We start from the raw sequence: 27,740 nt of genomic DNA, 5'->3' as shown, positions 1-27,740 counted from the left end.
TGCAAACAAAAAAACTACTAATATTGTCACCAGCACTGAAATACATTACACTTAATTTATTACATATAAATTATGTCATAGTTTATATATACCGAGTATTAAAGGGCCCCAAAATCCACTAACAAAACAGAGAGCCCCCACCATACAAGTGCTTCTACATCCACCACTATATCCTCTAGTCCCACCAATCATTTCTTTTACTCAAGAAAACACATCACATGAGGAGAACTTTGACAATTTCTCTTCTGCTTGAATTAAACCACATATCAATGACAGAAAAATGGTTACTTTATACATAAATATTGAACCCTGTCTTTAACTAAAGATAAATAGTACTCTTAATAAGTAATAGCAGGAACCATGGCTGTGGGACCATCCACTCCCAAAGAGAATTCTCAGGGTCATTAGCATGTTGTCACCTTTCTAACAATTTTTTATTTTTTTTTAAAATAACCGTAGTGTTCGAGCCGGTTTAGTGTTCGAACCAGTTTTGGGTCTCTAAGGAGGAGGATTAGTTTCTGGCTTAACAAGACTTGATGTATCTGGTGGTTGAGAGTGGTAAATTGCTGATGCAAGAGAAATAGGCATAATACATAGTGCTTTAGACTGAAGAAATTGCATTGCAGAACCAACATTTTCTTCCATAAGTTTGGCCACTTGCCTTTCTGTACCATCACTTGACCACTTTTCCCAGGCTGGTTGGTTATTTCCAACTTCACTGCTCTCTTCCTAAATAAGACAAGCCACAAAAAGGGATAAAGTATTAAGTGATAGGTTGGACAATTCTGCAAAAAAAGAAGTCTAATAAGCTTATTATTATAATTAAAAAGAACCTCTACTGATGATATTGGAATGTCTGTAACAAGTGGTGCAACTGCACCAGCTCCTCCCAACCTACTCATGCTCAACACCTGTAGCATCATATATTATTTTATAACTTAAGAAAAAGTACCAAGAAGCTCAATAATGCAAAAAAAAGTACTGATTCAAAAGGAGAAAACAAAAGGAAAAAATCTAGTGCTACCCCCCTCAAAAGAGGAAAGGTAAACTTTTCCATGATGTAAGTGGAGATCCTTTATGGCATCTCATTTCACTATTTTTTTCCAAGTAAATTATCTGATAGGTTTCCACCCACTAAACTTCCTTTCAATACCATACTTAAGGGAAGATGTTCACTAACCAATATTTAAACATGTAGACATCAAATTCAACTAAGTATAATTTGGCACTGCAGAGAACAAACTGGGCTGTAGGATCGCCGTGAGGTAAATGCTTACATACAAAATGATATGGGAACATTTCTTGAAACAAAAATCCACTGAAAAGGGCAATGCAAAAACATATATCTATAGAACTATGCTCTATGAAGGAAATTTGAAACAAATGAATGAATATTACGTAGAGAGAATTATAGTTTAAGAAATTATATGCAGAAAATCTAAGCACGCCAAAATTCTAGTTTCTGCACTTTTGGGAGTACTACATTCACGACATATTTGCTAAATTAATACTATTTATGTGGATCTTGTGAATATTTATTGGTAATACCAAGATTTGCATTTCCGAAGTAGCTTCTCAACCCAAATTAACATCAATAGGTTCAACATGTTTAGACTGATCCCAGACTGAAACTTTTGAAAAGACTTGGTTTAACGTACCTTCACTTGCAGGCGTAGGAACTTGACATAATCTACAATTTCATCAAGCATTACAGCTCTATCAGTCTGCAAGACCAACAGAAAAAGGAAAAAAGAGTTGACAAATACTGATATAACAAACTTAACAAAACGTTAAATCACAGTAACTTTAACATGCCAAATATTGTTTATATCTGAAGCTTGTTGCACCAGAAGAATAAGAAGTGGTTGAATGTTTGCATCAACCAATAAATGATTACCATCTCTCAAGACCATCCAATCTCCTTTAATTATCAATGGAAAAAAGACAGGTGCAATAATCTAAATGGGAGATCTGCTTAATACAACATGTGTTCCTATACTGAAATATCCAAATGTATGCCTTCTAATAGTGACTACCGAGCATAAAATGGAGATCAGGAACAACTTAATGCAGTATCCTCATAATAATAGGCTCATAATCTACAGGATTAGGGAAGGAAATAACGGCACATGAATTTCAAGTTTCTAACTGTTTCTGGCAAATTAAAAGACACATGAGAATAGTAGAAAACTGTAAACATGGGAAAGTCATATCCATGTGAGACTACTATTTATGAATGAAGAGTCTTTTAGTTCTTCATTGTATAAGTCCCTATATTGCTTCTCTATCATTAAAAGCATCATAACTTGAACAGATCCAAAAAAGTTGGGAGTTGCCAGTCACTAATTTCTTCAAATATTGTTCCATCATTTTTGAACCCTCGACATATGCATAAAGCCCACAAAAGAAAACGATGACTACAAAGATGTTTTGCCCTCTTCCTTTCTATCTTTTCAACAGGATGTTCAGAGAAAGTGAAATTGAGTTCACTATGTAAAAGATGAAAACTGACCTTATTGACACTGGGAACCAACTCTTGCAATGCTCTAATTCTTTCTGCTATCCTCTCTCTACGTAACTGCGGTTAAAAAATAGAATCTGTTAGAATGGTAAAGTAACAGCAATTGAAGACTAGGAAACAGGACAATAAACATAGTATTAAACCTTACACCAATGCTTGGAAATAGAATCTTTACTTCCTAGCATAGAACTGAATTCTACAATAACACATTCTTGGCAACTTATGATCATTGAGTATAGGGATTTCCATTTCAGAACATCTGATGCTTATAGATACTATGAACAAGTAATTTTCTCATTAATGTACAGAATATAACATGACTTAGTTAGATCCCACGTGAAAAATAACCTTTCACGCTGAGGAGCTTAATTGAACATGATTCATCTACAGTGAAAAATGCAACCATAAAATTTCTTTGGTCCAAACACTAGAAGCAACAAAGGCATACGATCCTTGTAAAAGAATTTGCATAACTATAGAATACTCTACACATCATCTATCTGAAAGACCATAGCAGCTGTAAGAAAATCATACCCTCTCTGCTATGCTGTGTGGATCGGTGGCTTGTCCTCGCCTTGCTCTCACCCTTGGACGTATTGCTGGGGGATGCGGCATTGAAGGCATTGGTTGGCCATGAAAACCCTGCAAAGATTAAACCTTGCCATTAATCTTTATAGTATCTCAAGGAAACCGTTGGTAAAATCACTTTGTAAAAGCCCAAAATTCTTCATATTTAGACTTTTCATAAAATATCATCTATACGCGTCAAGCCCCCTTCTCTAGGTGGGTTTGCAACTCCAATTGTCCAAAGCTAGCAATGCTAATGTCAAAATGAAATATCCTATATGATCTCTAGCTTGAATACAAAAACCTGATTCTTTACTCCAAAGTATACATGACTAACTGCACCCAAGTCCAGAAAAGGAAAAATAGAAGTAAGAATTTGAACTTTTCACTTACCAAGCAAATACATAAACTATCAAAGTTAGAGAGTCAACTGGAGGTGAGCTCGAGCTGAGCTCCAATGGAGACTCAGCAGAAGTTTCTAGATGCAGCAATTGTGCGAAGAAGAGAGAGAAGAAGAAGGAGAAGAAAGAAATGGAAAAATGAATCTCATTTTATTGATACTTCAGATACAGACTTATATACAAACTAAGGAGGAAAATTAATCTTAACATAAACCTTTGAGTTTAAGTTTTGTGCATAAAGATTTTTTACACTATAGATTAAGTTAGACCTATTACGACATGTAAATCTTCAGAGCCAGCTTCCTATGTTAACTCGGAATAGAGTAATGACCAGCTATTACAGGTTAAATTGTACTGACAGTGCCCCTAAAAAAACTATGCACTGCCACTGATATAACTTAAATCCTAAACTTTTTCCCTCTGTATTTTTAATTCCCAAAAATAAGGTGGAGCTAACAAATGCCAGTTTCAAACGAGAAATCAATCCAGAAAAATTAGGAAAACAACAAAAAGTAGAAAGGTAAAAACTTTCTAGCAAAACACTCTAAACCAACTTGCTAAAAAAAGTTCCAAGAATAAAAACAAATTATCACAGTAAAGTTAAGTCATTGTTTTCAAGGCAGCCAAGAACAAAGCAAGAAGCTAAAAAACAAAAACCAAGAAAAAATATACTCCTAAGTAACAGTTACAAGTTTGAAACTTATGATCTTAAATATGTCAGCTATAAGTGCTTCTGATCAAGGGTAAAATAATTTTTTAAAAGTTAAATCGGTCCAAATTTAGAAAGAGATCAATTCTTTTTTATCAGACTAAAGAGGAAATAGGGCCAAATAAACTGAAGTAGGAGTAATAGTTACAGGTTTGACAGAAGAAGAAGCTCTGCTATCAACAATATCATCCCTAAATCTCCTTCCAGGTACTGCTGAAGCATCATCCATCTTCATAAATCCACTTTTCCCTCCCTCTAAACTCAACCCCAATGGAAATGAACCGGACTGAGATGGATGATGGAATCCGCCACCACCACCTAGTCCAACACCAAGACCCATTCCGGAAAACTGACCCGACCCATCGCCGGAGTTTAGCTGCAGCATCATCGCCGGCGGTATTGCTCCGGCGTCATTTCCCGCCAAATTTTGTTCTGCTCCGTTATAGGTTGGAAATCCCAAGATTTGGTCAAAGAAATCATCTGGTCCCTCTGATGGGTTGTTAGCCATAGCTGTAACAGATTTTTTTTCTCGACCACCTTAATTTCTCAGAAAAGCAATTAGTAAGTGTTCTTTTTTAACATGTGTAATATTAGATGTACAAACTAGTACTTAGTACTACTCACAAGTACTTGTGTGTACATATATAGGAAAAGAAATGGAAGTGTGTGTTTTGAGTGTTTCTGTGTGTGTTTTGTTTGGTTGCTGCTACTTTCTATAGAACAGTGAGAGCGATGAAGAAAATATAAAGCATATGGTGTCACCAAAAGCTTTTTTATTAATAAATATATTGTCCAATAGTGTTACCCAAATAAAAGCAATTGTTTAAATATTTCTCTTTTTGTTAAAAAAGCTTTGATTAAATGTTTTATGTTTAAATTTAGTCCTATTGCTCAAGTGGGATAAAAAATTTCTCCTTTTTTAGTTTTCACTATTTGAAATCAGAAAAGTCGTTCTATGGTACATTAAAAATTAATACATATAACTTTTGCAAAAAAATGACTTAAATAACCATGGATAATTTTTTTTTGGGTAAAAAACATTTTTCGTTTAATAAACTAGGAAATGATTGAAATAGCCAAAAAAGAATCAGAAGGAACTTTGTCTCCAATCTTAAATCACAGAAGTTGGCAGATAAGCGAGAACATTATTAGGAATAAACAGAAACCAAAAAAATTGGAAAATCCTTATTGACTTTTTAGTTTTTCAAGTAGAAGCAAACAAGTGGTTATGGCAAAAATTGACACCCATGCCAAATGGCACACAAGCTAAATCTGAGAAAGTGGTTATAAAGTTGGACATAAACTAGTATTTTGATGGAATTTGGCCTTACTTGTTTGTCCGAGCATTTCCACTTTAACTAAACCTCTACTTTATCCAATAGATTAGTGTTATAAACAACTGATTATATAACATCTTTTAAATATGCCAATAATGCCTAACTCAAATTACTAAAAGTTCACAAGCTCTGCAACTCTTTACCAAATCACATGTGAGTTACTCTACTGTAATACAATCAGTCATATCTTAGCCACACAATCTTTCATGTGGTCTGTATTTTCTTTTGGTCCAGTGGTGTGTATATATTCATGCATACGTCAAATTATTACGTTTTTTATTTTACTAGCTAGTCCCTGTCCCTCTAGTTTTCACCCCCCCCCCATATAGTTACTCATAGTACTGTTAAGTTATTATTGACCTAACTGATACAAGCTGTTGCTTATAGATTTATGCATAATAATTAATTACCCTTGATATTTAACATCGTATAAACTCAACTTGGATTATTTGTATCTAGCATCTCGTACCAGAGAATCTAGTTCTACTAGGAAATATATAACATTTCTGCTTTCTGTTATATCTTTCTAATCAATATATTTATGTCGAATGAATAAGTCCTTGTTTAGAGAATATGTGCCTCCTGGATTGTATAAAATAGCCTTCAATAATGATATTCAACAAACTTATTCTGTTAGAAAGGATTCTAACTTCTTGTTTAATTGAAATATTTTACCAGCTCTAATTTTTTATTTTCAACATTTTGATATAGCATTTAGCAGACGATTTTTAAAAAGAGTCACTTTATCAAGAAGCCTCCGATAATGCCCATAAGGATTATTGATCACGCCCAACTATGCCTTGTAAAAAGGACTAAGCGGTCGCTGCAAATATAATCCGGTTCAAGTCCGGAGTCGAATCCCACAGGGAACTAACCTATTTACTACAACTTTAAATAATGCTAATGATAAGCTCAGACAACTTTAAATAATGCTAATGATAAGCTCAGTCCGGTGGATCAGTCTTGATCGAAGATAGTGCCAGGGTCGAGATGACATGCTCTCCCCAGTGCACACAGCTAGCCCATGATTTTCTTTTCTGACTTCGCATTTTGGGTGGCCAAAGCATCAACTCTAGCCCCCAACTCTGTTACGGAAGTGTGCAGTCCGGTCATGTCTTATTCTAGGACTGTCATTCACGTGCTTCGTCTGCCCTGGGATGGTCCCTCAGCTGCGACAACTTGTTACTGTGGGGGTGAGGAAGGTTCAACCTCCTGTTGCCCTTCATCGCCCTCTTCCGACGCATTAGAATCGTCACTATGAGTTGCCCCTGTTGCCACCGGGTCTTTCCCGATGGTCACTTTGTCTGCCCAGAACTTTGCTTCTTTCTTTACCATGCCATCCGTATTTGGGTTCTCAGGCACCCTTGCTGCCCAGCACAATTTAGTGATCAGAGAGGGGAAAAAGAACCCATACCTCTTCTGTGGTGAACGGACGAACATCTCAGACTGAATAACCTTGGCCACATCAAAGTCGTGGCCATTCACGAAGCACCAGATCAAGGCAGCTCTCGGACCATTTACCTCCGTGGTGTTGTGGGACGGTAGCAAGTAACTGTTGATGATGTACAACCAGCACTTTCCTTCAAAAGTGAGTGAGGCAGAGTGTAGCTTCGATCCCAACACAACCCACACTACCTCTTTGTCTGGTGCACAGATAGTTCTAAAAAACCTGTTCCATGTGATGGGTTCTCTCCTGTAAGTATCATAGAAATTCTCCTCCCCATTGAATTCAGGCAATCGATACACTCTCCTGATGGCTTCTATCGAGGCATCCACCCTCGTGTGTCGCACAGTGCACATTCTATCCTCATGTTCGGGGCAGTTAGCATAGAACTCCCGGACAAGCATCAAGTTACCCTCCTCCGGCTCTTCGAAAAAGCTGTCCAATCTGCGCCTGATCAACTCCCGATACATATTAGGGCACTCATCCCGGAGGGACGCCCTATCAATACCCCTTTTCGGTACATGGTTTTTAGTGGCCTTCAAACTGAAACGGTCTTGGGCAGCTCTGGAGACAAACCTGGTACGATCAAACTGAGCTGCACTGGCCGGTGCCCGTCCCCGAGATGAGCCTCCATGACCACTTGATGAGGCCCCGGTAGCGCGTCTCTTCCTTGATAGTTGTATGTTACCTACACAATAAATACTACTATCAGTGGAGAGCGGAATATGTGACCCAATAGTGGTTACTCAGACTTCACTCGCACAATTGGTCACAATTTATATTCAACACTCATTAAGGCAAATCAACAAACAAGTAGTGTGCATATGTCCCCCCAAGTCACCCAAAGACCCAATTAGACTACCATTCCGCACAAACCCAACAATGGCTTCCCCCAAATCAACCAATTCAAATAGCCTCTATATACCACACATAAACCATAATCCAAATCCCAGACAAAAACACATATGATTTTACTACCCTATACATACAATAGCAAGGGAAAAGATTGAAAAAAAATCATTGAAAAGAAAAAAAGAAAAATACTAAGAAAGAGGAATACAATTATATACTTACTTGGAGATCTTGAGAAGAACGGAGGTTGGAGATTGGTTGAGTGGAGAAGAGAAGGAAGGAGAAGAGTCTTGTGTTGAAAGGAGAAGGGTTTTAGTTAATATAGGGGAAGGGAGGGGCATTTTAGTTGTGGGGGGAAGGAGAAGGGTTTGGGGACTTGAAGTTAGGAAGGAAAGAAGAGAAGTGGGGGAAGTGGGAAGGGAAGTAGGGGTGGTGGGCGTTTAAGTTAGGGAAAATAAAAAAAAGTTTTGACTAAAAATTAAAAAACAAACTTACCTAGACACGCCCCATATCCGTGCCCAGATCCGCGGTCGCGGATTCTGGGCAGAGGGGGACCAAAAATTCGTGCCCCAATTCGCGGTCCAATCCGCGGCCGCGGACGGGGGACAGACACAGGCCAAAATCCACGGCCATATCCACGGTCCAGTTCGCGGCCGCAGATCTCTGTCTCCAACTAATTTTTGTCTTTGCCGTATTTTTACCTATTCTCGGGTTAATTTCGACCCCCGAATCCTTCCGATGCACATAATTTTTATCCTGCACACTAGTAGATCGGTCAAATTCGTTCAAAATAAATTACAACAACCAAAGTAAGAAAATAATGGGTTGCCTCCCAAAAAGCGCCTAAGTTAACGTCGCGGCACGGCGATTTACAACAAACCATGGGTTGCCTCCTAGGAAGCACCTGATTTAACGTCGCGGCATGACGCATGCTTTCATTATCACTCCTCGTTCGCGTACTGGGGCTCTTCCAAAGTTATCACCACTCTATCCCCTTTCTCTTCAACCATTCCAAGGTAATATTTCAACCTTTGCCCATTTACCGTGAACTTGTTTGTCCTATCTTCGGATTCAATCTCTACAGCTCCACTTGAGAACACTTGCACCACTCTGAAGGGTCCTGACCATCGGGACTTCAACTTACCCGAAAACAATCTCAATCTCGAGTTGTATAAAAACACTAGATCTCCGGGCTTGAAGTTCCGATCTAAGATGTGCTTATCATAGATCATTTTCATCTTTTCTTTGTATAATCTAGCATTCTCAAATGCATGGAACCTGAATTTCTCGAGCTCATGTAACTCAGTGACTCTGCTAGTGCCTGCGGTCTCTATATCCAGATTCAACTTTCGCAGTACCCAAAGTGCTTTATGTTCGAGCTCCACCGTAAGGTGGCATGCCTTTCCAAACACCAACTTATACGGTGACATACCAATTGGAGTTTTGAATGCTGTGCGGTATGCCCATAATGCATCATCCAGCTTTTTCGCCCAATCAATCCTTGTTGCATTCACTGTCTTTGTCAGGACACTTTTAATTTCTCTATTGGACACTTCAACTTGCCCGCTCGTCTGTGGGTGGTACGGTGTGGCTACTTTGTGGCAAACTCCATACTTTTCCAACAGACGTGCAAATGCTCTATTGCAAAAATGGGTTCCACCATCACTGATTATAGCTCTTGGGGTGCCAAAAAGTGTGAAGATGTTTTTCTTTAGGAAACTTGTTACCCCTTTTGCATCATTGGTTGGGAGAGCCACCTCTTCGACCCACTTGGAGACATAGTCAACTGCTACCAATATATATTTGTTACCATACGAGCTGACGAACGGCCCAATATATATCGATATCTCATGACGGCGAGATATGTTGCCTCTCCTTTGGCATTCATCGCAACTTTTGACCCAAGCATGGGCATCCTTGAACAGGGTAGCCAATACAATCTCGATTCCAACACTTTTGCTGCTGTCCGGATTCCTCCAAAGTGTCCACCATATGGTGAAGTATGGCAAGCCTGCAAAACAGAAGGTTGATCTTTCTTGGGGATACACCTCCGGATCATGTTATCTACACATATTTTAAACAATAGAGGTTCGTCCCAATAATAGGATCGACAATCGCGGAAGAACTTTTTCTTTTGAATTGAGGAGAGTTCATAAGGTACAATACCGCTAGCCAAATAGTTAGCAATATCAGCATACCATGGCGTCTCCTCCATTATCACATCAAGTAACTGTTCATCCGGGAATGTCTCTGTTATGTCTTCAACCTCCATTCATTTTTTAGCTCCTTCCAATCTTGAGAGGTAGTCTGCCACTTGATTGTCCGTCCTCTTTCTGTCACGGATTTCCACATCAAATTCTTGTAGCAAAAGAACCCAACAAATCAAGCGTGGCTTTGACTCATTCTTTGCTATCAAGTACCTAATTGCTGCATGGTTAGTATAAACAATAACTTTTGAACCAATTAAGTACGACCTAAATTTGTCGAAGGCAAACACTACAGCCAGCATTTCCTTTTTCGTTACAGTGTAATTGAGCTGTGCACCGCTGATCGTCCTGCTTGCATAGTAAATCAGGTGCATCATCTTATCTTTGCGTTGCCCCAATACTGCTCCTATAGCATAATCACTGGCGTCGCACATGAGCTCGAACGATTGCTCCCAGTTCAGTGCAACTATGATGGGTGCAGTCACCAATCTCTTCTTCAGCTCCTCAAAAACCAACCTGCAATCATTAGAAAACACAAAGGGCTGATCCTTTTCAAGTAGCTTACATAAGGGGTTAGCAATTTTGGAAAAATCTTTAATGAATCGCCTATAGAACCCGACGTGCCCAAGGAAACTTCTCACTGCCTTTACCGAAGTGGGTGGTGGCAGCTTCTCAATCATATCAACCTTGGCATGGTCGACTTCAATGCCCTTGCTGGACACTCGATTCCCCAACACTATTCCTTCTTGTATCATAAAATGGCACTTTTCCCTATTCAGCACCAGATTTGTCTCCACATATCTTTTGAGCACTCTTCTTAAGTTGTGAAGACAATCTTCAAATGAATCCTCCACCACGGAGAAAACATTCATAAACACCTCCATAATATCCTCTACCATGTCAGTGAAAATGGCTAACATGCACCGCTGGAATGTAGCCGGTGCATTGCAAAGTCCAAAGGGCATTCTCCGAATATGGACAAGTGAATGATGTTTTCTCTCTGTCTTCTGGGGCTATTGAGATCTGGTTATACCCCTAGTATCCATCCAAGAAACAGAAGTAGGACCGCCCAGCTAACCTATCCAACATTTGGTCAACGAAAGGCAATAGGAAATGGTCCTTTCAAGTGGGTGTGTTCAGTTTTCGATAGTCCATGCAAATCCACCACCCCGTGACTGTACGAGTCGAGATCAACTCGTTATTCTCATTTTGTACGACCGTAATTCCTCCCTTTTTCGGCACACATTAGACATGACTGACCTAGTTGCTGTTAGAGATGGGGAAGATGATACCTGTATCCAACCACTTGATCACTTCCTTCTTTACTACTTCCTTCATATTCGGGTTCAGCCGTTGTTGATGCTCCCTGGAAGGTTTGTGCCCCTCTTCCAGAAAAATCTTGTGCATGCAAAAGGCTGGGCTGATACTTTTTATGTCTGCCATGGTCCAACCAATGGCAGTCTTACATTCTTGCAATACCTACAATAGTTGCTCTACCTGCACATCTAGCAAACCAGATGATATAATAATATGTAAAGTAGAATTAGGCCCCAAGAAAGCGTACCTAAGGTGGGTTGGAAGCGGTTTTAAGTCCAGCTGTGGTGGCTCATCTATTGATGATTTTGCAGGTGGTGTTGCTCTCTCTTCTAAGCGTAGGGGCTCGAACTAAGGTTCCCTTTTCCAGAATCCTTGACCTTTGAGAGCCATGACCCACTCTGCCAACCCTTCACCATCCATCTCTTCCAAATTCATCAAGCAGGCTTCTAGTGGATCCTTGACATTAAGGGTCTCATCCTCTTCTTGCAGTATCATATCCACGACCTCCATTAGTGAGCAGTTTGCAAATTCACTGGATCTTCTCATGGATTGTTGAACGTTGAATATTATTTCTTCATTGTTCAACCTCATTTTCAACTCTCCAATCTCACAATCAATTAATGCTCTCCCAGTGGCTAAGAATGGCCTTCCAAGAATGATGGGTATCTCTTCATCCACCTGACAGTCAAGAATAACAAAGTTTGCAGGAAATACAAATTTTCCCACTTGCACAAGCACATCATCAAGAATTCCTGTCAGTCTTTTGACTGTGCGATCAGCCAGTTGCAGCAACATTAAGGTCGGTCTAGTCCTGCCAATGCCCAGTTTTGTATAGATTGCCAAGGGCATCAAGTTTATGCTGGCTCCCAAGTCACACAATGCTTTAGCAAAAGCATAACTCCCAATAGTGCATGAGATAGTGAAGCTACCTGGATCAGACACCTTTTGGGCCATAAGTCTTGTCACTACCGCGCTGCAGGTCTATGTCAGAGTTACAGTGGACAGGTCCTGGAAGTTAAATTTCCGCGACATCAGGTCCTTTATCATTTTTTCATACCCTGGCATTTCCCTCAAAGAATCCATCATCGGAATATTCAATTGAATCTGTCGAAGCATTTCCATGAATTTCCTGTATTAATCATCTTTCTTTTGTTTTGCCAATCTTTGAGGGAATGGTGCAGGAGTCAACCTCTGTCCACTACTTAATGTCTTTTCTTTGTTGGAATCTTCTGGCAAAAGAGGTGCCACCTGTTCTGAGACTTGTTCACCTTCCTTCGCTTTACCCTTGTCAACCTGTGCCTGTTCAACTACCACTTCGGTGAGCTCTGTTGACCCATCTGCCTCTAATGTAACTGAAGTAGTTGGCGTAGTCTCTCTCCTAGATTGAACAACTGCTTGCTCTTTGTCTAAATCTCTTCCATTCTTGAGACTCACTGCCATTAGCTGATTTGGGTTTTGCTCCTTTGGGTTAATATTTGTATCTGCAGGCAATGTTCCTTGTGGGCGATTGTTCAAGGCCATAGACAACTATCCCAGTTGAGTTTTAATGCCTTTGATTGCTGAATTATGTGCTGCTAACTTTTCTTGCATCTTATCATTTGTTCCAATGAGTTATTGCAGCATACCTCTGATTTCTACCACGTTGTTGTCTTGTTGTTGATGAGGTGGTTGGTAGGCCAACTGTTGCTGGTGCTGCTGATTATAGCCCTGCTGCCTTTGATAAGGCACAACTTGACCTTGTGGTCGTGCGCCTCCAGAATTGGGGTTGTGTTATGGCAGGTTGGGTCTGTACTGTTGGTTTGGTGCTGGTCCCCATTGTTTCCTATCTTGCCTCTGACCTCCATAATTATTGACATAATTCATGTCTTCTCTGAAACCTTGGTTGTCATTCTCTCCACTCTACTAGCACACATATGACTGGTTTATGCAAGGAGTGCACAATCCTCCATTTGTTGTATCAACAATGTGCACTTGCTTTGTACCCATCTCATTAATTTTCTTTGTCAGTATGCTCATCTGAGTCATGAGAGTAGCTATGTTCTCTGCATGGGAATTATTTGGGTCAAGAGCAATAGAATGTACTATTGGTGTAAGTGTCGTACCTCTAGCCATCCAGCCTGAATTTTGAGCCATCTTGTCAAGAAGAATCTTGCACTCTGTGAATGTCTTGCTAAAATATGCACCCCCAGCTGAAGCATCTACATTGGCCTTCAAACTGTCTGTTAAACCCATATAGAATCTCTGTCCCAGCATCTGATCTGGATGCCATGGTGTGGACACTTCACTAGCATACCCTTGAACCTCTCCCAAGTTTCTTGCAAGGTCTCAGTTGGTTTCTACCTGAACTGCAATATCTCATCAATCTGCCTTGCAGTCTTGTTGGGAGGATAAAACTTGTTTAAGAACTATTTGACTAATTCTTCCCAAGTGGCAATGGAGTTTATTGGGAGCAAATTCAGCCAAGTTTGAGCCTCTCCAGTCACAGAGAATGGAAACAGTAATAGCTTGATGGCTTCAGGAGTCACATTCGGCTGTCTTTGGGTCACACATATTGATAGGAAATTCTTCAGATGTTGTTGTGGGTCTTCAATGTATGACCCGGAGAACAGTCCCTTATTTTGCAATAGATGCAGTATGTTGTTGGTGATCTAGAATGTCTCCGCTTGTATCTGAGGTACAACAATGGCAGTGGCTAGGTTATCAGCAGTTGGTTATGCCCAATCATAAAAAGCAGCTTCAGGCACAAGAGGTGCCACCACTCCATTGTTTGGGTCAACCCGATTATTTCGATTGTTTTCGTTGACATCGTCCACGTTGTCCATTTCAATTTCGAGTGTGTGTTTTTGTTGTAACTGTTTGTTCTTCTTGTTGGCTCGATTTAATGCCCTGAATGCTTTCTCGGGGTCTGAGAGTCCTTCAAAAAGTTCACCAGTCCTCGAAGAGCTTCTAGGCATACACCTGAGTCACAGGAGAATTCAAACATGAGAATTTCAATGGAAATATTTAAACACCGTAAGAAATTGATCTAAACTAAGAATCCTAGCAATTCTTCTAAGTTGTAATAAATAACACCAATAGTTTTCCGGCAACGATGCCAAAATTTGATCACGCCCAACTAAGCCTTGTAAAAAGAACTAAGCGGTCGGTGTAAATATAACCCGGTTCAAGTCCGGAATCGAATCCCATAGGGAACTAACCTATTTACTACAACTTTAAATATTGCTAATGATAAGTTCAGACATCTTCCGGATGCAAGAGTTTTATGAATAATCAGTGAAATTTATTTAGCTATGGAAAAATGACAATAAAATTAGCAATAATCAAGACTAAAATGGATTTCAAGGGTAAAAGGATCTAGGGCTATTGATTTTCCCAATTGCCAGATTAATTCTTAACTCTTTAACTATAATCTCGCCGTAGTATTCTATGAGGATTATGAGTTCTGGGCTACCGTAATTATCTTTCGATCAATTACGATAATTTACTAGAAGCATTCTCTCGAACTACTCTAGTTAACAATTTATGCAACTCAGAATTATCCCACCAAAGTTTCGTTATTTCTAACCCCACTTTTAAATTCAAGTAGTTAATCTCTTAACTTACCCAAAAGTGGTATTGTTCAATAACAATCTAACCAAGTATTCTTTCTCAAGCAACACAAGGTAACTAGATACGATTAATCAAGGGCCCTTTCAATTAACCATAATACAATACGTAATTGAACAATCATAGAACAAACACGACTCAATTATAACAAAATAGAGTCAGACTTCATCCAACAATTGGTTCCATCAATCCTAGATAATAGATTTAGCTACTCATACTAATAGAAAATAAATCACTAAAATAATTCATAATCAACTAATAGAAGTATGAAGAAGAAGATGAAAACTCTTAGAAAATTATCCGTCTTCTCTCCCTTGTTCTTGCCTCTAAAATCTTCTAAAACCAGCTATATCTGACTTCTAGGCGAGTTTAGGCTTCATATAGGTTTAGGTTAGTCGCCTAAGAAATTATATAATTAACCCTGCATGTTTGACTTTCGTCCGCCCGTCCGCGGCCGCGGATCCGGCCGCGAATTTCCATTGCCTCACTGCTTTGAGTTCGCGGGCTAATTCGCGGCCCACTTCGCGGCCGCGCACCTTGAGGGGTCGTCTCACTTGCTTTTTTTCGCTCCTTTTCGACCGGGCTAACCTTCGATTGGCCTTTCACACTCTACGTTGACTCCAAAACACTCGTTAGCTCCCTCTTAGCTCGGAGTAGCTCCTGCAAAGCATCAAATTCTTAATTAGAGCATTTTGTTATCTTTTAGCATCCAAATATCAATAAAGTACGACTAAATTAGAGTGTAAATAATGTCTAAATTGCATAAATATAGCCTACTATCAATTATGCAATGGAGAAAATAAACACCATTGTTTAATCCATAGAAAAACACTTACTTGCACCCAATATCTTCCATCAAAGGTAAAAATATCATAGAGAAGAAAACTATAATGGTTACGGTAGACAATAAATTGCATCAAGAAAATAATCGAGATCGAAAAATATTGCAACAATCATAGTATTTGATTTCAAATAATATGAGTGTACAATCTCTATGAATCATCTGATTCTTCTTTCCAATAGTAAATAAATCCAAGGGCCTTTGAACTTGATCTTGAATATGATATGTAGTTGTTGCCACGAACGATGATCTTGAATTCAACTAGCACGAACTTTGATTTGAACTCGTACTCCTTGAATCTTGATTTGTTCTTCGTTCTTGAGCTTGAACTTGATTTGTTCTTCGTTCTTGAGCTTGACCTTGATTGCTTGAACTTGAACTTGTGGAGGAATTTGCAGAGTTTGATCCACAAGCTCTTTCTTGCTTCTTGTTATAACTTCTGGTATCTTTTCTGCGTTATGAATACCCCTATTTATAATTGTGGGATGGAAGAGTTATGATAAGAACAAACTCTTTCCGACCAATCAAATCGAAGTGTGACAAGGCTGCATTTGATTGGCCAGAACATGTCACTTGCACACGTGGTGCGATTTCATTAATCTTTAAATGTGACTTGGCGTGCCTTGTCATTTTGACATGTGGCACGATCCTATTAGTTCTTCCGCTTGACTTGGCGTGCCATGTCATTTGACACGTGGCACCAAACTGGGCCTCTAGGAAGATGTAATCTTGGGCTTAACAAAGTGGGCTCATCATTTGTAGCCCAACTAAATGGGCTAGCCCAATGGATTAAGACTTATTTATTTAATCCATATATATTTGGACTTATATAATTAAACTAATTATATTAGTCCATAATATTTAGTTGGACTAGCATATTTAATATATAGTCTAAATTATTTTATTAAATTAAAATTCAATATATTTTGCATGCTTACAAATGCCCTATTTCAAAACTTGTGAGTAGGCAATCTCCGTTACTAGGTTTGAAGTATCATGCAACATCAACTTCGAATATCACGTCAACTTTGAACTCCAAAACGTAGCTTGAGACCACTATGTCGATCACATTTAATTACAAATATGGATAACTGACCACATAGTTGGTATTTAAACTTTAATATTGCCACAAACTCTCACTTTTGCATGATTAAAAAAATAATTCTTTCCAACCTTACTACATTTAATTGATAAAGAAGCTCAAATACAACAGCCACGTATGATATTTGCTTTCTTTATTTGATATTTGCCTTAACTTTAGGCAAAGTCTTTGCTTTAGAAAGGAACTCCATCCCCGTCAAATTCTAATTGGAATCACGTTATTACAATCAAAAGGCGGCAATAGCAATCCCACATCGTGCCAAACGTGTTTCTTTAGCCGCTCCAGTATCTATACTGTTTACCCGAAAAACGGATAAAGTTTAATTTGTACGTAGTTCTAAAGATATGTGATATAGCTTAATACAAATCGTAAGGATAAATAGAAATATCAAATATGAATTGCAAAGAATGCAAAATAAACAAGGTTGGAAAAAGATGATTTCTAAAAATAAGCAAAATGAATCAATTGATGAAGTTTTAAAGAATAACTCTCGAATATGGTGCTTGAATTACAATGTAAGCAAAAGCTGCCCTCTACAGAAATGCAGCCATCCTCTTTATAGTGGAGGATCCTACTTTAGATATAATTAAAAATACAGAGTGGAGAATCCATGATAAATCAGCTTTTCCCTAATTTCCGCCGAGATTCTCTCCCTTAGTATGTTTGCAACAGCTCTTGTCTGTGAGCTCGAGCTTGATCGGCCTCGGTGCTGGTCGGTAGTGCTTCTAGAGCTCGATATGGACTCGGGATCAGGTTATGATTCGGACTCGGTCCCGGTTGGCCTTTGCCCCTTAAGCTCGAAATCATCTCATCATAGTTCGATTCGGACCCGAGCTTGATGATGACTTCGAACTCGGTGTTTGGCCTACACCTGGAATCCAAAACTTGTTTGTACCATCTTCGGAACCCATCTCGAAGTTTTTCTTCGATCCATTATATTTTGACCTCGATCAATCGTATGAAGGCTGAAATCTATTTCGATCGTATACAGATAGTCCCCTCGTTTCTCGAGAAGGATGTGGTGAGAAATGATATGATTTCTCAATGGCTCGATTGGATTATAAGCTGACGTTTACATTGGGCTCGATCATGATGCATGTGATAGTTGTCCCGTCGAATTAGTCTTTCAAGGCATTCAATACATGTCAGACGGTGGTCGGCTATCGCTGATACTGAACCGCCATTGCTTTAATCTATAAATAGCCCTTCCTTTTACTATTTACCACTTTTACATCTTCAATCTTCCAAGTTTTCCAAGTTCTTTTTCGTATCCTCTGAGTTTATTCGCAAATATGTGATTCCTCTTTGCAAAAGCCCTTCTTCAAAATTACCAAATCTTTGTTACTTTCTTCTATTCTCGACCTTTAAATTCGAAAATAGCGAAAACATCACAAACTATTCCTCAGAAAGAGAAAGCTTCATCTTCAAAGTTTGCCGCCGACGAAACACCGGTAGAGCCACGACCTGAGGAGTGCGTTCCTGGGGCGTGTGTTCTTACCTCTAATTTTAATGTCGATAAAGGCTCATTGGTTCCCGGTCGATGTAAGCCAGTATCGAAGTACATGTATTCGATAACCGAGAGGCACCTCAAACAGCTACAGAAAGATTGCAATTGGGAGAACAAAGAAACATTAATCCCTTCTTGTGACGAAGATATCACCATTTACGTGAAAAGGTTTTTAAGTGTGTATACTTACCCTTTCACGTTAGGTCCTCTCGACTCTGTTATTATTGACTTCTGTCGATAATACCAAATAACCCTAGGCCAGGTCCATCCTTCTTTTTGGCGAATCGTTATTTTGATTCAATACTTTGTGAACAAAATCAAGGGAATGCCATTCACCCTCGACCATCTCATCCGATTGTACCGTCCTTGTCATTTTTGAGGAGGGTTAATAAAACTTCAGTTTCGGGATACCAAGGCTCAGTTCTCGAGCATTAACGAGGATATGGATCGAGGCTGGATGGGCAGGTTCGTTCGAGTAAGGACTTCAGACCCGATTCCGACTAAAAAGATGCTTTTTCCCGTGGAGTGAAATATGAAATGTAAGTGTAATTCTGCTGTTACTTCCTTCTATTTTGCCCTTTTATTTCTTTTATCACCGATATTTCTCTTTTTGTGATGCAGCGGTTCCCTGGATGCCCGGAGCAGTTCCCGATCTCAATAACTGGGTACGAGTTCTGGCTTCGACCTCCACATACGCCGAGCGCTCATGGCATGATTTGTCAAAGGGCCGATGGGAGGCCAAAAATCATGGTAAGCCCCTTTCTCGTACCTTTTGGTAGTTTGAACGAGATGCTTTCCATATACTTTAATGAAATTTTCCATATGTAGGTGTGGGCAAAGATGCGGTTTTGAGGCCATCGTCCGTCGAGGAAGAGGCTTCGGCCTCTGCCCTAAAGCCGGTGAAAGATAATAAGAGGAAAAGAGCCTCCGCTCCCGAAGATCCAAAACCGAAGAAGAGGACGGCTCGTAAGGCGAACAAGAATACCATTCCTTTGACCATGGAATTAGTTCTGCTTCTAAGGGATGAAGATGAAGAAGAAGAAGAAAATGATGGGTCCACGCTGGCAGCCCGAACGAAGAAGACCATCGACGTTCCACAGGCAGCTGGATCGATGGTGGTTCATAAGGCTCTGCCTCGAACTTAGAATATATCGGAGAAAGATTCAGGCAGAGTCCCCGAGTTGTTAGAGATCGAAGATGCTTCCCATCGAAGCCAATGGATGAGGGATATGTGTGAAGGGGCTCTCCTCGAATCTCTTTGAACCGAAGAGAATGCTCCAAGTAATTCACTTTGGGCAGTAGCAATCGATGACTTACCCATCTTCCCTGCTTTTTCCGCAGGGGCGATTCGGAAGCCCAAGCTTTGGGGGCCCTCGAAATAGACATGCCTCATGATGGAGAGGATCCTTTTCGTGACCTGGTTACCGGTATCGAGGACGTTGTCTGTACTAGTGATGCATCAGATCGTTTTCACGGGGTGCAGCAGGCTTTGAATCAGGTAAGCCTTAAATTATTTTGTTGGTATTACCTTTATGTTCGCTTTTCTTTTCTAACTTCATTTCTTCTTTCTTTTCAGGTCGCGGCAGTTCATCGAGAAGCATATTCTCGGTCCTAAACCGAGATGCATCGATACGAGGCCAAGCTTCTACGGGTTACGGAGGAGAGGAACTCCCTAAAACTCCTCTTAGGGCAAAGGGGAGAGGAAATAAAAGACCTCCGAGCTGAGTTGGCCAAGGCTCACCAAGATCAGACCGATCTGTCCGAGTAGGTAATAATACTTTTAAAAGCCTATGGACTCGATACTGGAATGATGGCTAATGTTTTGGTCTCACAGCTGCAGTAGAAAATTGAGATAATCGGAAAACTCCGTGAAGAAGTCGATGTGATAAAAGCGGAGTCTTTGAAGTGAAAAGAAGGAATGGACAGTTTTGATGCAGAGAAAGAAGCTGCTCGAGCCCAATTATGATCGGCCGAAAACCAACTTCAAAAAATGAAGGAGAAAGGCTAGGTCCAAGCAAGAAAAATAGAGGAGCTCGAGGCTCGGTTGGCCTCTGAACTTGCCAAGGCCGAATCTGACACCTAAAAGGCAAAGGCCGATGCGGATGCACTCGTGGCCGTCTATCGGGCCGATGCGGATGCACTCGTGGCTGTCTATCGGGCCGATGCTGAAGCTGCCTAGGTCCAAGCAAGAGAGGCAGCCGAGACCGCCGATACTCGAGCACATTGGGTCATTGAACCTGCTAAGTGCCGATTTCGGAGGGAGACCCTCGAGGAGATCCATGCTCGAGGTTTCGACCTTGCTGAAGAGATTAAAAGGGCTAAAGAACTCGAAGCCGATGCTGAAGCCTTGGCTTCTGATGATGACGATGATGATAATGATGATGATGATGGGAGTAAGAGCGAGTCCGAGAACTGGGGGGGAGCCCGGTGGAGAAGAGACTGCTCTCGGAGATAGCCAAGAAACTTAGTCCTTAGTTTCTATGTTGCAATCAATCATGTAAACAATCTTGTATATATAAATATCTTTTTGTTTTACCGCCTTGCTTCTATTTTGTTTCCTGCCTTGTGAAGATTTTATTCATTCTTTATGAATGTTTTCATAAGGATTTAGGCAATTTGATCGAATTTGGACTTCGTAGCCTTTATAACCAAGTGAGCGCTTACTCAAGCTTGAAATAAGGTAGCCCATAGGTTTATTAGTCGAGTGAGTGATTGGAACTCAAATTTATTTAGCCTGTAGGCATAATAGTCGAGTGAGTGCTTGCTCGAACTCGAAATAAAAATAGCCCGTGGCATAGTAGTCGAGTGAATGATTCGAACTCGAAGTAATATAGCTCGTAGGCATAATGGTCGAGTGAGTTCTTGCTCGAACTCGGAATAAGAGTAGCCCGTAGGATTATTAGTCGAGTGAATGTTTCGAATTCGAAGTAATGTAGCCCCTAGGCATAATGGTCGAGTGAGTGCTTGCTCGAACTTGGAATAAGAATAGCCCGTGGGCTTATTAGTCGAGTGAATGTTTCGAACTCGAAGTAATGTAGCCCGTAGGTGTAATGGTCGAGCGAGTGCTTGCTCGGACTCAGAATAAGAGTAGCCTGAGGCTTATTAATCGAGTGAATGTTTCAAACTCGAAGTAATATAGCCCGTAGGCATAATGTTACTCGGAATAAGAATAGCCCATAGGCTTATTAGTCGAGTGAATGTTTCGAACTCGAAGTAATATAGCCCGTAGGCATAATGGTCGAGTGAATGCTTGCTTGGACTCGAAATAAGAGTAGCCCCTAGGCTTATTAGTCGAGTGAATGTTTCGAAGTCAAAGTAATGTAGCCCGTAGGCGTAATGGTCAAGTGAGTGCTTGCTCGAACTCGAAATAAGAGTAGCCCATAGGCTTATTAGTCCAGTGAATGTTTCGAACTCAAAGTAATGTAGCCCGTAGGCATTATGGTCGAGTGAGTGCTTGCTCTAACTCGAAATAAGAGTAGCCCGTAGGCTTATTAGTCAAGTGAATGTTTCGAACTCGAAGTAATATAGCCTGTAGGCATAATGGTCGAGTGAGTGCTTGCTCGAACTTAAAATAAGAGTAGCCCGTAGGCTTATTAGTCGAGTGAATGTTTCAAACTCAAAGTAATGTAGCCCGTAGGCATAATAGTCGAGTGAGTGCTTGCTCGAACTCAAAATAAGAGTAGCCCGTAGGCTTATTAGTCGAGTGAATGTTTCGAACTCGAAGTAATGTAGCCCATAGGCGTAATGGTCGAGTGAGTGCTTGCTCGAACTCGAAATAAGAGTAGCCCATAGGCTTATTAGTCGAGTGAATGTTTCGAACTCGAAGTAATACAACCCATAGGCGTAATGGTCGAGTGAGTGCTTACTCGAACTCAAAATAAAAATAGCCCTTAGGCTTGATAGTTGAGTGAGTGATTTCTAACTCGTTGATCTACCTTAAGCCTGTTTGCATAATAAAACTCAAAATAGGGGAATCTTTCTTGGATATAAGATATCGGTAGAGAAGAAATTTTTCTTTGCAAGTCATTATACATGTGTCTATGTTTTGTGTTAGCGCTCGGGCCAACTACATGAGCATGGTTCGTTTTGACTATTTGGCTCTTACAACTTTTCCTATTGGAACCCTGTTGTTATGAAATAACTTTCTTGCATCAGAACTTGATATATTTGAGGGCTAATACCCTCTCCCAGTATTCGAGGTCGATTGTAAAGAGGCCTCGGATACTGTCGAATTGTTTCTAAGTTTAGCACGATCACCGGTTGCCTCATTAAAAACCTTGCCGAAAAACCCATTTGGGATAAAATCGGTCTAAGGGAAAAAGAGTGCAACGCGTGCTTTCAGACCTAGGGCTTCGAATTGAAGGATCCATCCTAGCTCCTGATCGGACTCCTGCAGGGGTTAGTTTCAAAATGTAAACGAATATGGGAGGGTCATACCTTAGCAGTAGTATCATTTTAGGTGCGACACATTCCAATTGCTTGATAGTTGTTTGCCGTTTATAATACTGAGCTTGTATGATCCTTTTCCGACATTTTCGAGAACCTGATACGGTCTTTCCCAGTTCGGTCCTAGTTTTCCTTAGTTTGGATTTTGGGTACTGAGGGTGACTTTCCTTAGCACTAGGTCCCCGAGTTTAAAATGGCGAAGCTTGGTTCTTCGATTATAGTATCTTTCAATTCACTGCTTTTGGGCGGCCAATTGGACGAGAGCAGCTTCTCGTTTTTCATCCGATAATTCGAGGCTAGTGTTCATAGCCTCGTTATTTTACTCTTCTGTTGTATACCGAAACCTAGCACTGGGTTCCCCGACTTCGATTGGAATCAAGGCTTCAGAGCCATATACTAAGGAGAACGGGGTCACCCCCGTACTAGATTTTGATGTTGTTCGATATACGCAAAGAACTTCGGGTAGGATTTCTCTCCATTTTCCCTTAGCGTCGTTCAACCTCTTCTTTAGGTTTTGAATAATAGTTTTGTTTATTGATTTGGCCTGTCCGTACCCACTAGTGTGATACGGTTTTGATAATATCCTCTTTATTTTGTGGTATTCGAGGAATTTTGTCATTTTGCTGCCGACAAACTGTTTCCCATTGTCACACACTATTTCGGCGGGTATCCCGAATCGATATACGATATGATCCCAGATAAAGTCTATAACCTCTTTATCTCTTACTTTCACGAACGCTTGTGCTTCAACCCATTTAGAGAAATAGTCAGTCATAAATAAAATGAACTTAGCTTTACCTTGGGCCGATGGCAGAGGGCCGACGATATCCATTCCCTATTTCATGAATGGCCATGGGGATAGGACTGAGTGAAGTTGCTCTCCGGGCTGATGGATCATTGGTGCAAACCTTTGACATTTGTCACATTTTCGAACAAACGCCTTTGCATCTTTGCCCATATCGATCCAATAATATCCTGCCCTGATTATTTTTCGGACTAATGAATCGGCACCGGAGTGATTCCCACAAGTGCCCTTGTGCACCTCACGTAGGATGTAATCGGTGTCTCCTGGACCTAAGCATACTGCCAATGGTCCATCGAATGTCCTTCGATATAACGTTCCATCTGCAGTTAATGTGAATCGAGCAATTTTGGTTCCTAGGGCCCTCGAATTTTTAGGGTCCGATGGGAGCTTTCCATTCTTTAAGTATTCAATATACTTATTCCTCCAATCCCAGGTTAAGATCGTAGAATTTATCTCGGCATGACCTTCTACGATCACGGATCTCGAGAGTTGAACGACAGTCCCCGAGCTTATCTCGCCTTCCTCGACCGATGATCCCAAATTTGCAAGTGCATCAGCCTCACTGTTTTGCTCTCGTAGAACATGCTTTAAAGTCCATTCTTTGAAATGGTGCAAAGTGACCTGCAGTTTGTCCAAATACCTTTGCATTCTGTCTTCTCGAACTTCGAAGGTTTTGTTTACTTGATTTACCACCAGCAAAGAGTCACACTTGGCTTCGATGACTTCTGCTCTCAAGCTTTTAGCTAGCTCGAGACCTGCAATCATGGCCTCAAACTCGGACTCATTGTTAGTCAACCTAGTAGTTTTGATAGATTGCCTAATAGTGTTACCCCTGGGTAGCTTTAAAATGATGCCTAGCCCGGACCCCTTCACGTTCGAAGCCCCGTCCGTAAAAAGGGTCCATACCCCCAATGACGTACCCGATTTCAATAAGAGTTCTTTTTCGACTTCAGGTACGAGGGTCGGCGTGAAATCGGCCACGAAGTTTGCTAAAATTTGAGACTTGAGGGTCGTACGGGGTTGATATTCGATATCGTACCCACTGAGTTCGACGGCCCATTTGGCCAGTCGGCCTGATAGTTCGGGCTTGTGCAAAATATTACGAAGCGGGTAAGTGGTTAATACGCATATGGGGTGACATTGAAAGTACGGTCTTAACTTTCTAGAGGCGCTTATCAGTGCAAGTGCCAATTTTTCTAGGTGCAGATATCTAGTTTCTGCTTCTCTTAAGGTTCGACTTATATAATAAACGGGAAATTGCGTACCTTGCTAATGCTTGTTGGCATTCCGGGGTCCAAGCAAAATCGTTCTTCTTTTTGAGTAGAGAGAAATATTTGTGACTTCGATCTGACGACCTCGAAATGAATCAGCCGAAGGCTACAATCCGTCCCGTTAGCCTCTGTATGGCTTTCACGTTGTCCACGATGGTGATGTCTTCGATGTCCTTGATTTTATCGGGGTTAATCTCGATCCCCCGATTTGACACCAAGAAGCTGAGGAACTTGCCCGAACCGACCCCGAAAGCACATTTCTCGGGGTTGAGCTTGATGTTGTATTTCCTTAAAATCTCGAACATTTCCTGCAAATGGGTCAAATGTCCTCTGCGCGCAGGGACTTAACTAGCATGTCATCAAGATAAACTTCCATTGATTTACCTATTTGTTCCTCGGACATTTTATTTACTAGGCGTTGGTAAGTAGCTCCTGCATTTTTTAGCCCGAAGGGCATCACATTATAATAATATGTTCCATACTTGGTGACAAATGAAGTCTTTTCCTGGTCTTCCGGGTTCATTTGGATTTGATTATACCCGGAATAGGCATCGAGAAAAGTAAGGATCTCGTGGCCGGCCGTTACATCGATCATGCGATCGATGTTGGGCAGCCGAAAGGAATCTTTGGGGCATGCTTTGTTCAAATCCTTATAATCTACACACATTCTAAGTTTGTTCCCTTTTTAGGCACTACAACTACATTGGCTAACCATTCAGGATAATTCACCTCCCGAATGGACCCTATTTTGAGAAGTTTGGTTACCTCGTCCTTTATGAATGTGTGCTTTACCTCGGACTGGGGTCTTCTCTTTTGCTTCACCGGTCTGATCCTAGGGTCCAAGCTTAGCCGATGCGTCGTTATATCCGGTGGGATCCCTGTTATATCTAAATGGGACCAAGCAAAACAATCTACGTTATCGATAAGAAATTGAATAAGTTTTTTCCTGAGTTCGGGGGTCAACCCCATTCCCAAGTATACCTTCCATTCGGGACAGTTCTCGATTAGTGTGACTTGCTCCAATTCCTTAATTGTTGATTTGGTAGAGTTGGAATCATCGGGAACCACGAAGGATCGAGGGATCCTTTGATCATCATCTTCATCGATCTTCTGATTTTTTGGTTGGGTTAAAGCTGATGTCTGTGATTGCTATTTGGCATCTCGTTCCCCTTTTGAGCACGATCGTTTTATTGGCGAAGGCGAGGATATTAGATTCGCTTCCTCGACGGTAAACATTTCTCTTACGGACGGTTGTTCTCCGTACACTGTTTTGACTCCCCTTGATGTTGGGAATTTAAGGACCTGGTGTAGGGTCGAAGGTACAACTCTCATGTTGTGGATCCACGGCCTTCCAAATAGGGCGTTGTACCTCATGTCGCCTTCGATTACGTGGAACTTCGTTTCCTGGATGGTTCCGGACATGTTTATCGGTAGAATTATCTCGCCTTTGGTGGTTTCACATGTCATATTGAATCCGTTTAGAACCAGGGTTGCGGGTACGACCTGGTCCTGTAGACCGAGCTATTCTACGACCTTCAATCTAATGTTGTTGGCCGAGATACTTGGATCAATTAACACACGCTTAACTTTAGTTTTATTCATAAGTACGGATATTACCAGTGCATCGTTATGAGGTTGTATGACTCCTTCTGCATCTTCATCATTGAAGGACAAAGTTCCTATGGGTGCGTAATCCTGAGTTTGAGATCGCTTTTCTCTCACAATCGATGTCTTAGTGCGTTTAAGCATCGGTCCTTGAGGGGTATCGGTGAAATCCCTATTTTAAAAATGGTTCTTCGCCCTATCGCTTAAAAATTCTCGAAGGTGCCCTTTGTTGAATAACCGGGCTACCTCCTCTATTAGTTGCCTGCAATCTTTCGTTTTCTGGCCAAGGGTGCCATGATATTCACACATTTGATTGGGATTCCTCTGGGCAGGATCGGTCTGCATGGGTCGAGGCCATTTAGTGTGTTTGATGCGTCCGATAGCCAACACGATGGCGGATGCATCAATGCTGAAGTTATATTCCGATAATCGAGGTGCTTCCTTAGATCTGGTAGGCTTGTCGAACCTACTTCTATTCATCAGCCCCCGAGACCCTTGACCTCGATCACTTCTTTTGTTATTTTGTCCGGGGTTATGTCTCGATTCACCGATTCTGAGGTTTCCTTTATACAGTCACTATCGATCCCTGATCGGACCTTATTCTCGATTAATATCCCTTCGGGCAGCGGATTTGGACCTCAATTGATCATCTTCGACCCTAATTTTTGATTGGTACCGGTTGTGCACGTCGGCCCACATGATGGCTGGGTATTCGATCAGGTTATGCTTCAACCGTCATGAAGTTGTCGAACTTCGTTGTTCAAACCTTGAGTGAAAGCCTGAACATCCCAATCGTCTGTGACTGGTGGCAGATCCATTTGTTCCATTTGAAAACGAGATACGAACTCCCTCAGCATCTCGTTATCCTTTTGTCTTACCTTGAAAAGGTTCGATTTCCTTGTTGCGACTTTTATGGTGCCGATGTGTGCTTTTACAAAAGAATTTGCTAACATGACAAACGAGTCGATGGAATTCGGTGGTAGGTTGTGATACCAAATCATTGCTCCCTTCGAGAGGGTCTCTCCGAATTTTTTTAACAGCACAGATTCGATTTCATCGTCTTCTAAATCATTGCCCTTGATGGCACATGTGTAAGAGGTGACGTGTTCGTTGGGGTCGGTCGTTCCGTTATATTTGGGAATTTCAGGCATACGGAATTTTTTGGGGATTGGTTTTGGGGCTGCGCTCGAGGGAAAAGGCTT

General features: G+C 40.9%; 2 protein-coding genes and 1 non-coding gene across 3 annotated transcripts; 1 reads left to right on the top strand and 2 right to left on the bottom strand.

The window, feature by feature from the left end:
* On the bottom strand, positions 1-4,944 carry LOC104101526 (transcription factor UNE12). Its single transcript, XM_009608995.4, has 6 exons — positions 4,347-4,944; positions 3,056-3,163; positions 2,513-2,578; positions 1,659-1,724; positions 834-911; positions 1-729 (listed from the first exon to the last, which is right to left on the bottom strand). The coding sequence occupies exons 1-6, from the start codon at positions 4,704-4,706 to the stop codon at positions 499-501; spliced, it is 909 nt and encodes a 302-aa protein (XP_009607290.1). The 5' UTR covers positions 4,707-4,944; the 3' UTR covers positions 1-498.
* A 6,759-nt stretch (positions 4,945-11,703) lies between these two features.
* LOC104101529 (uncharacterized) lies at positions 11,704-12,309 on the bottom strand. Its single transcript, XM_009608998.2, has one exon. The coding sequence runs from the start codon at positions 12,307-12,309 to the stop codon at positions 11,704-11,706; it is 606 nt and encodes a 201-aa protein (XP_009607293.2).
* A 1,308-nt stretch (positions 12,310-13,617) lies between these two features.
* Positions 13,618-13,724, top strand: LOC117278030 (small nucleolar RNA R71). Its single transcript, XR_004508339.1, has one exon. It is a non-coding gene; the product is annotated as a small nucleolar RNA R71 (small nucleolar RNA).
* Positions 13,725-27,740: the final 14,016 nt, after the last annotated feature.

The sequence above is a fragment of the Nicotiana tomentosiformis genome, chromosome 1 (genome assembly GCF_000390325.3).
Source record: "Nicotiana tomentosiformis chromosome 1, ASM39032v3, whole genome shotgun sequence".
Lineage (NCBI taxonomy): Eukaryota > Viridiplantae > Streptophyta > Magnoliopsida > Solanales > Solanaceae > Nicotiana > Nicotiana tomentosiformis.
The sequence above is the reverse complement of the archived record's forward strand: the minus strand, read 5'-3'. Positions and strand labels throughout refer to the sequence as shown.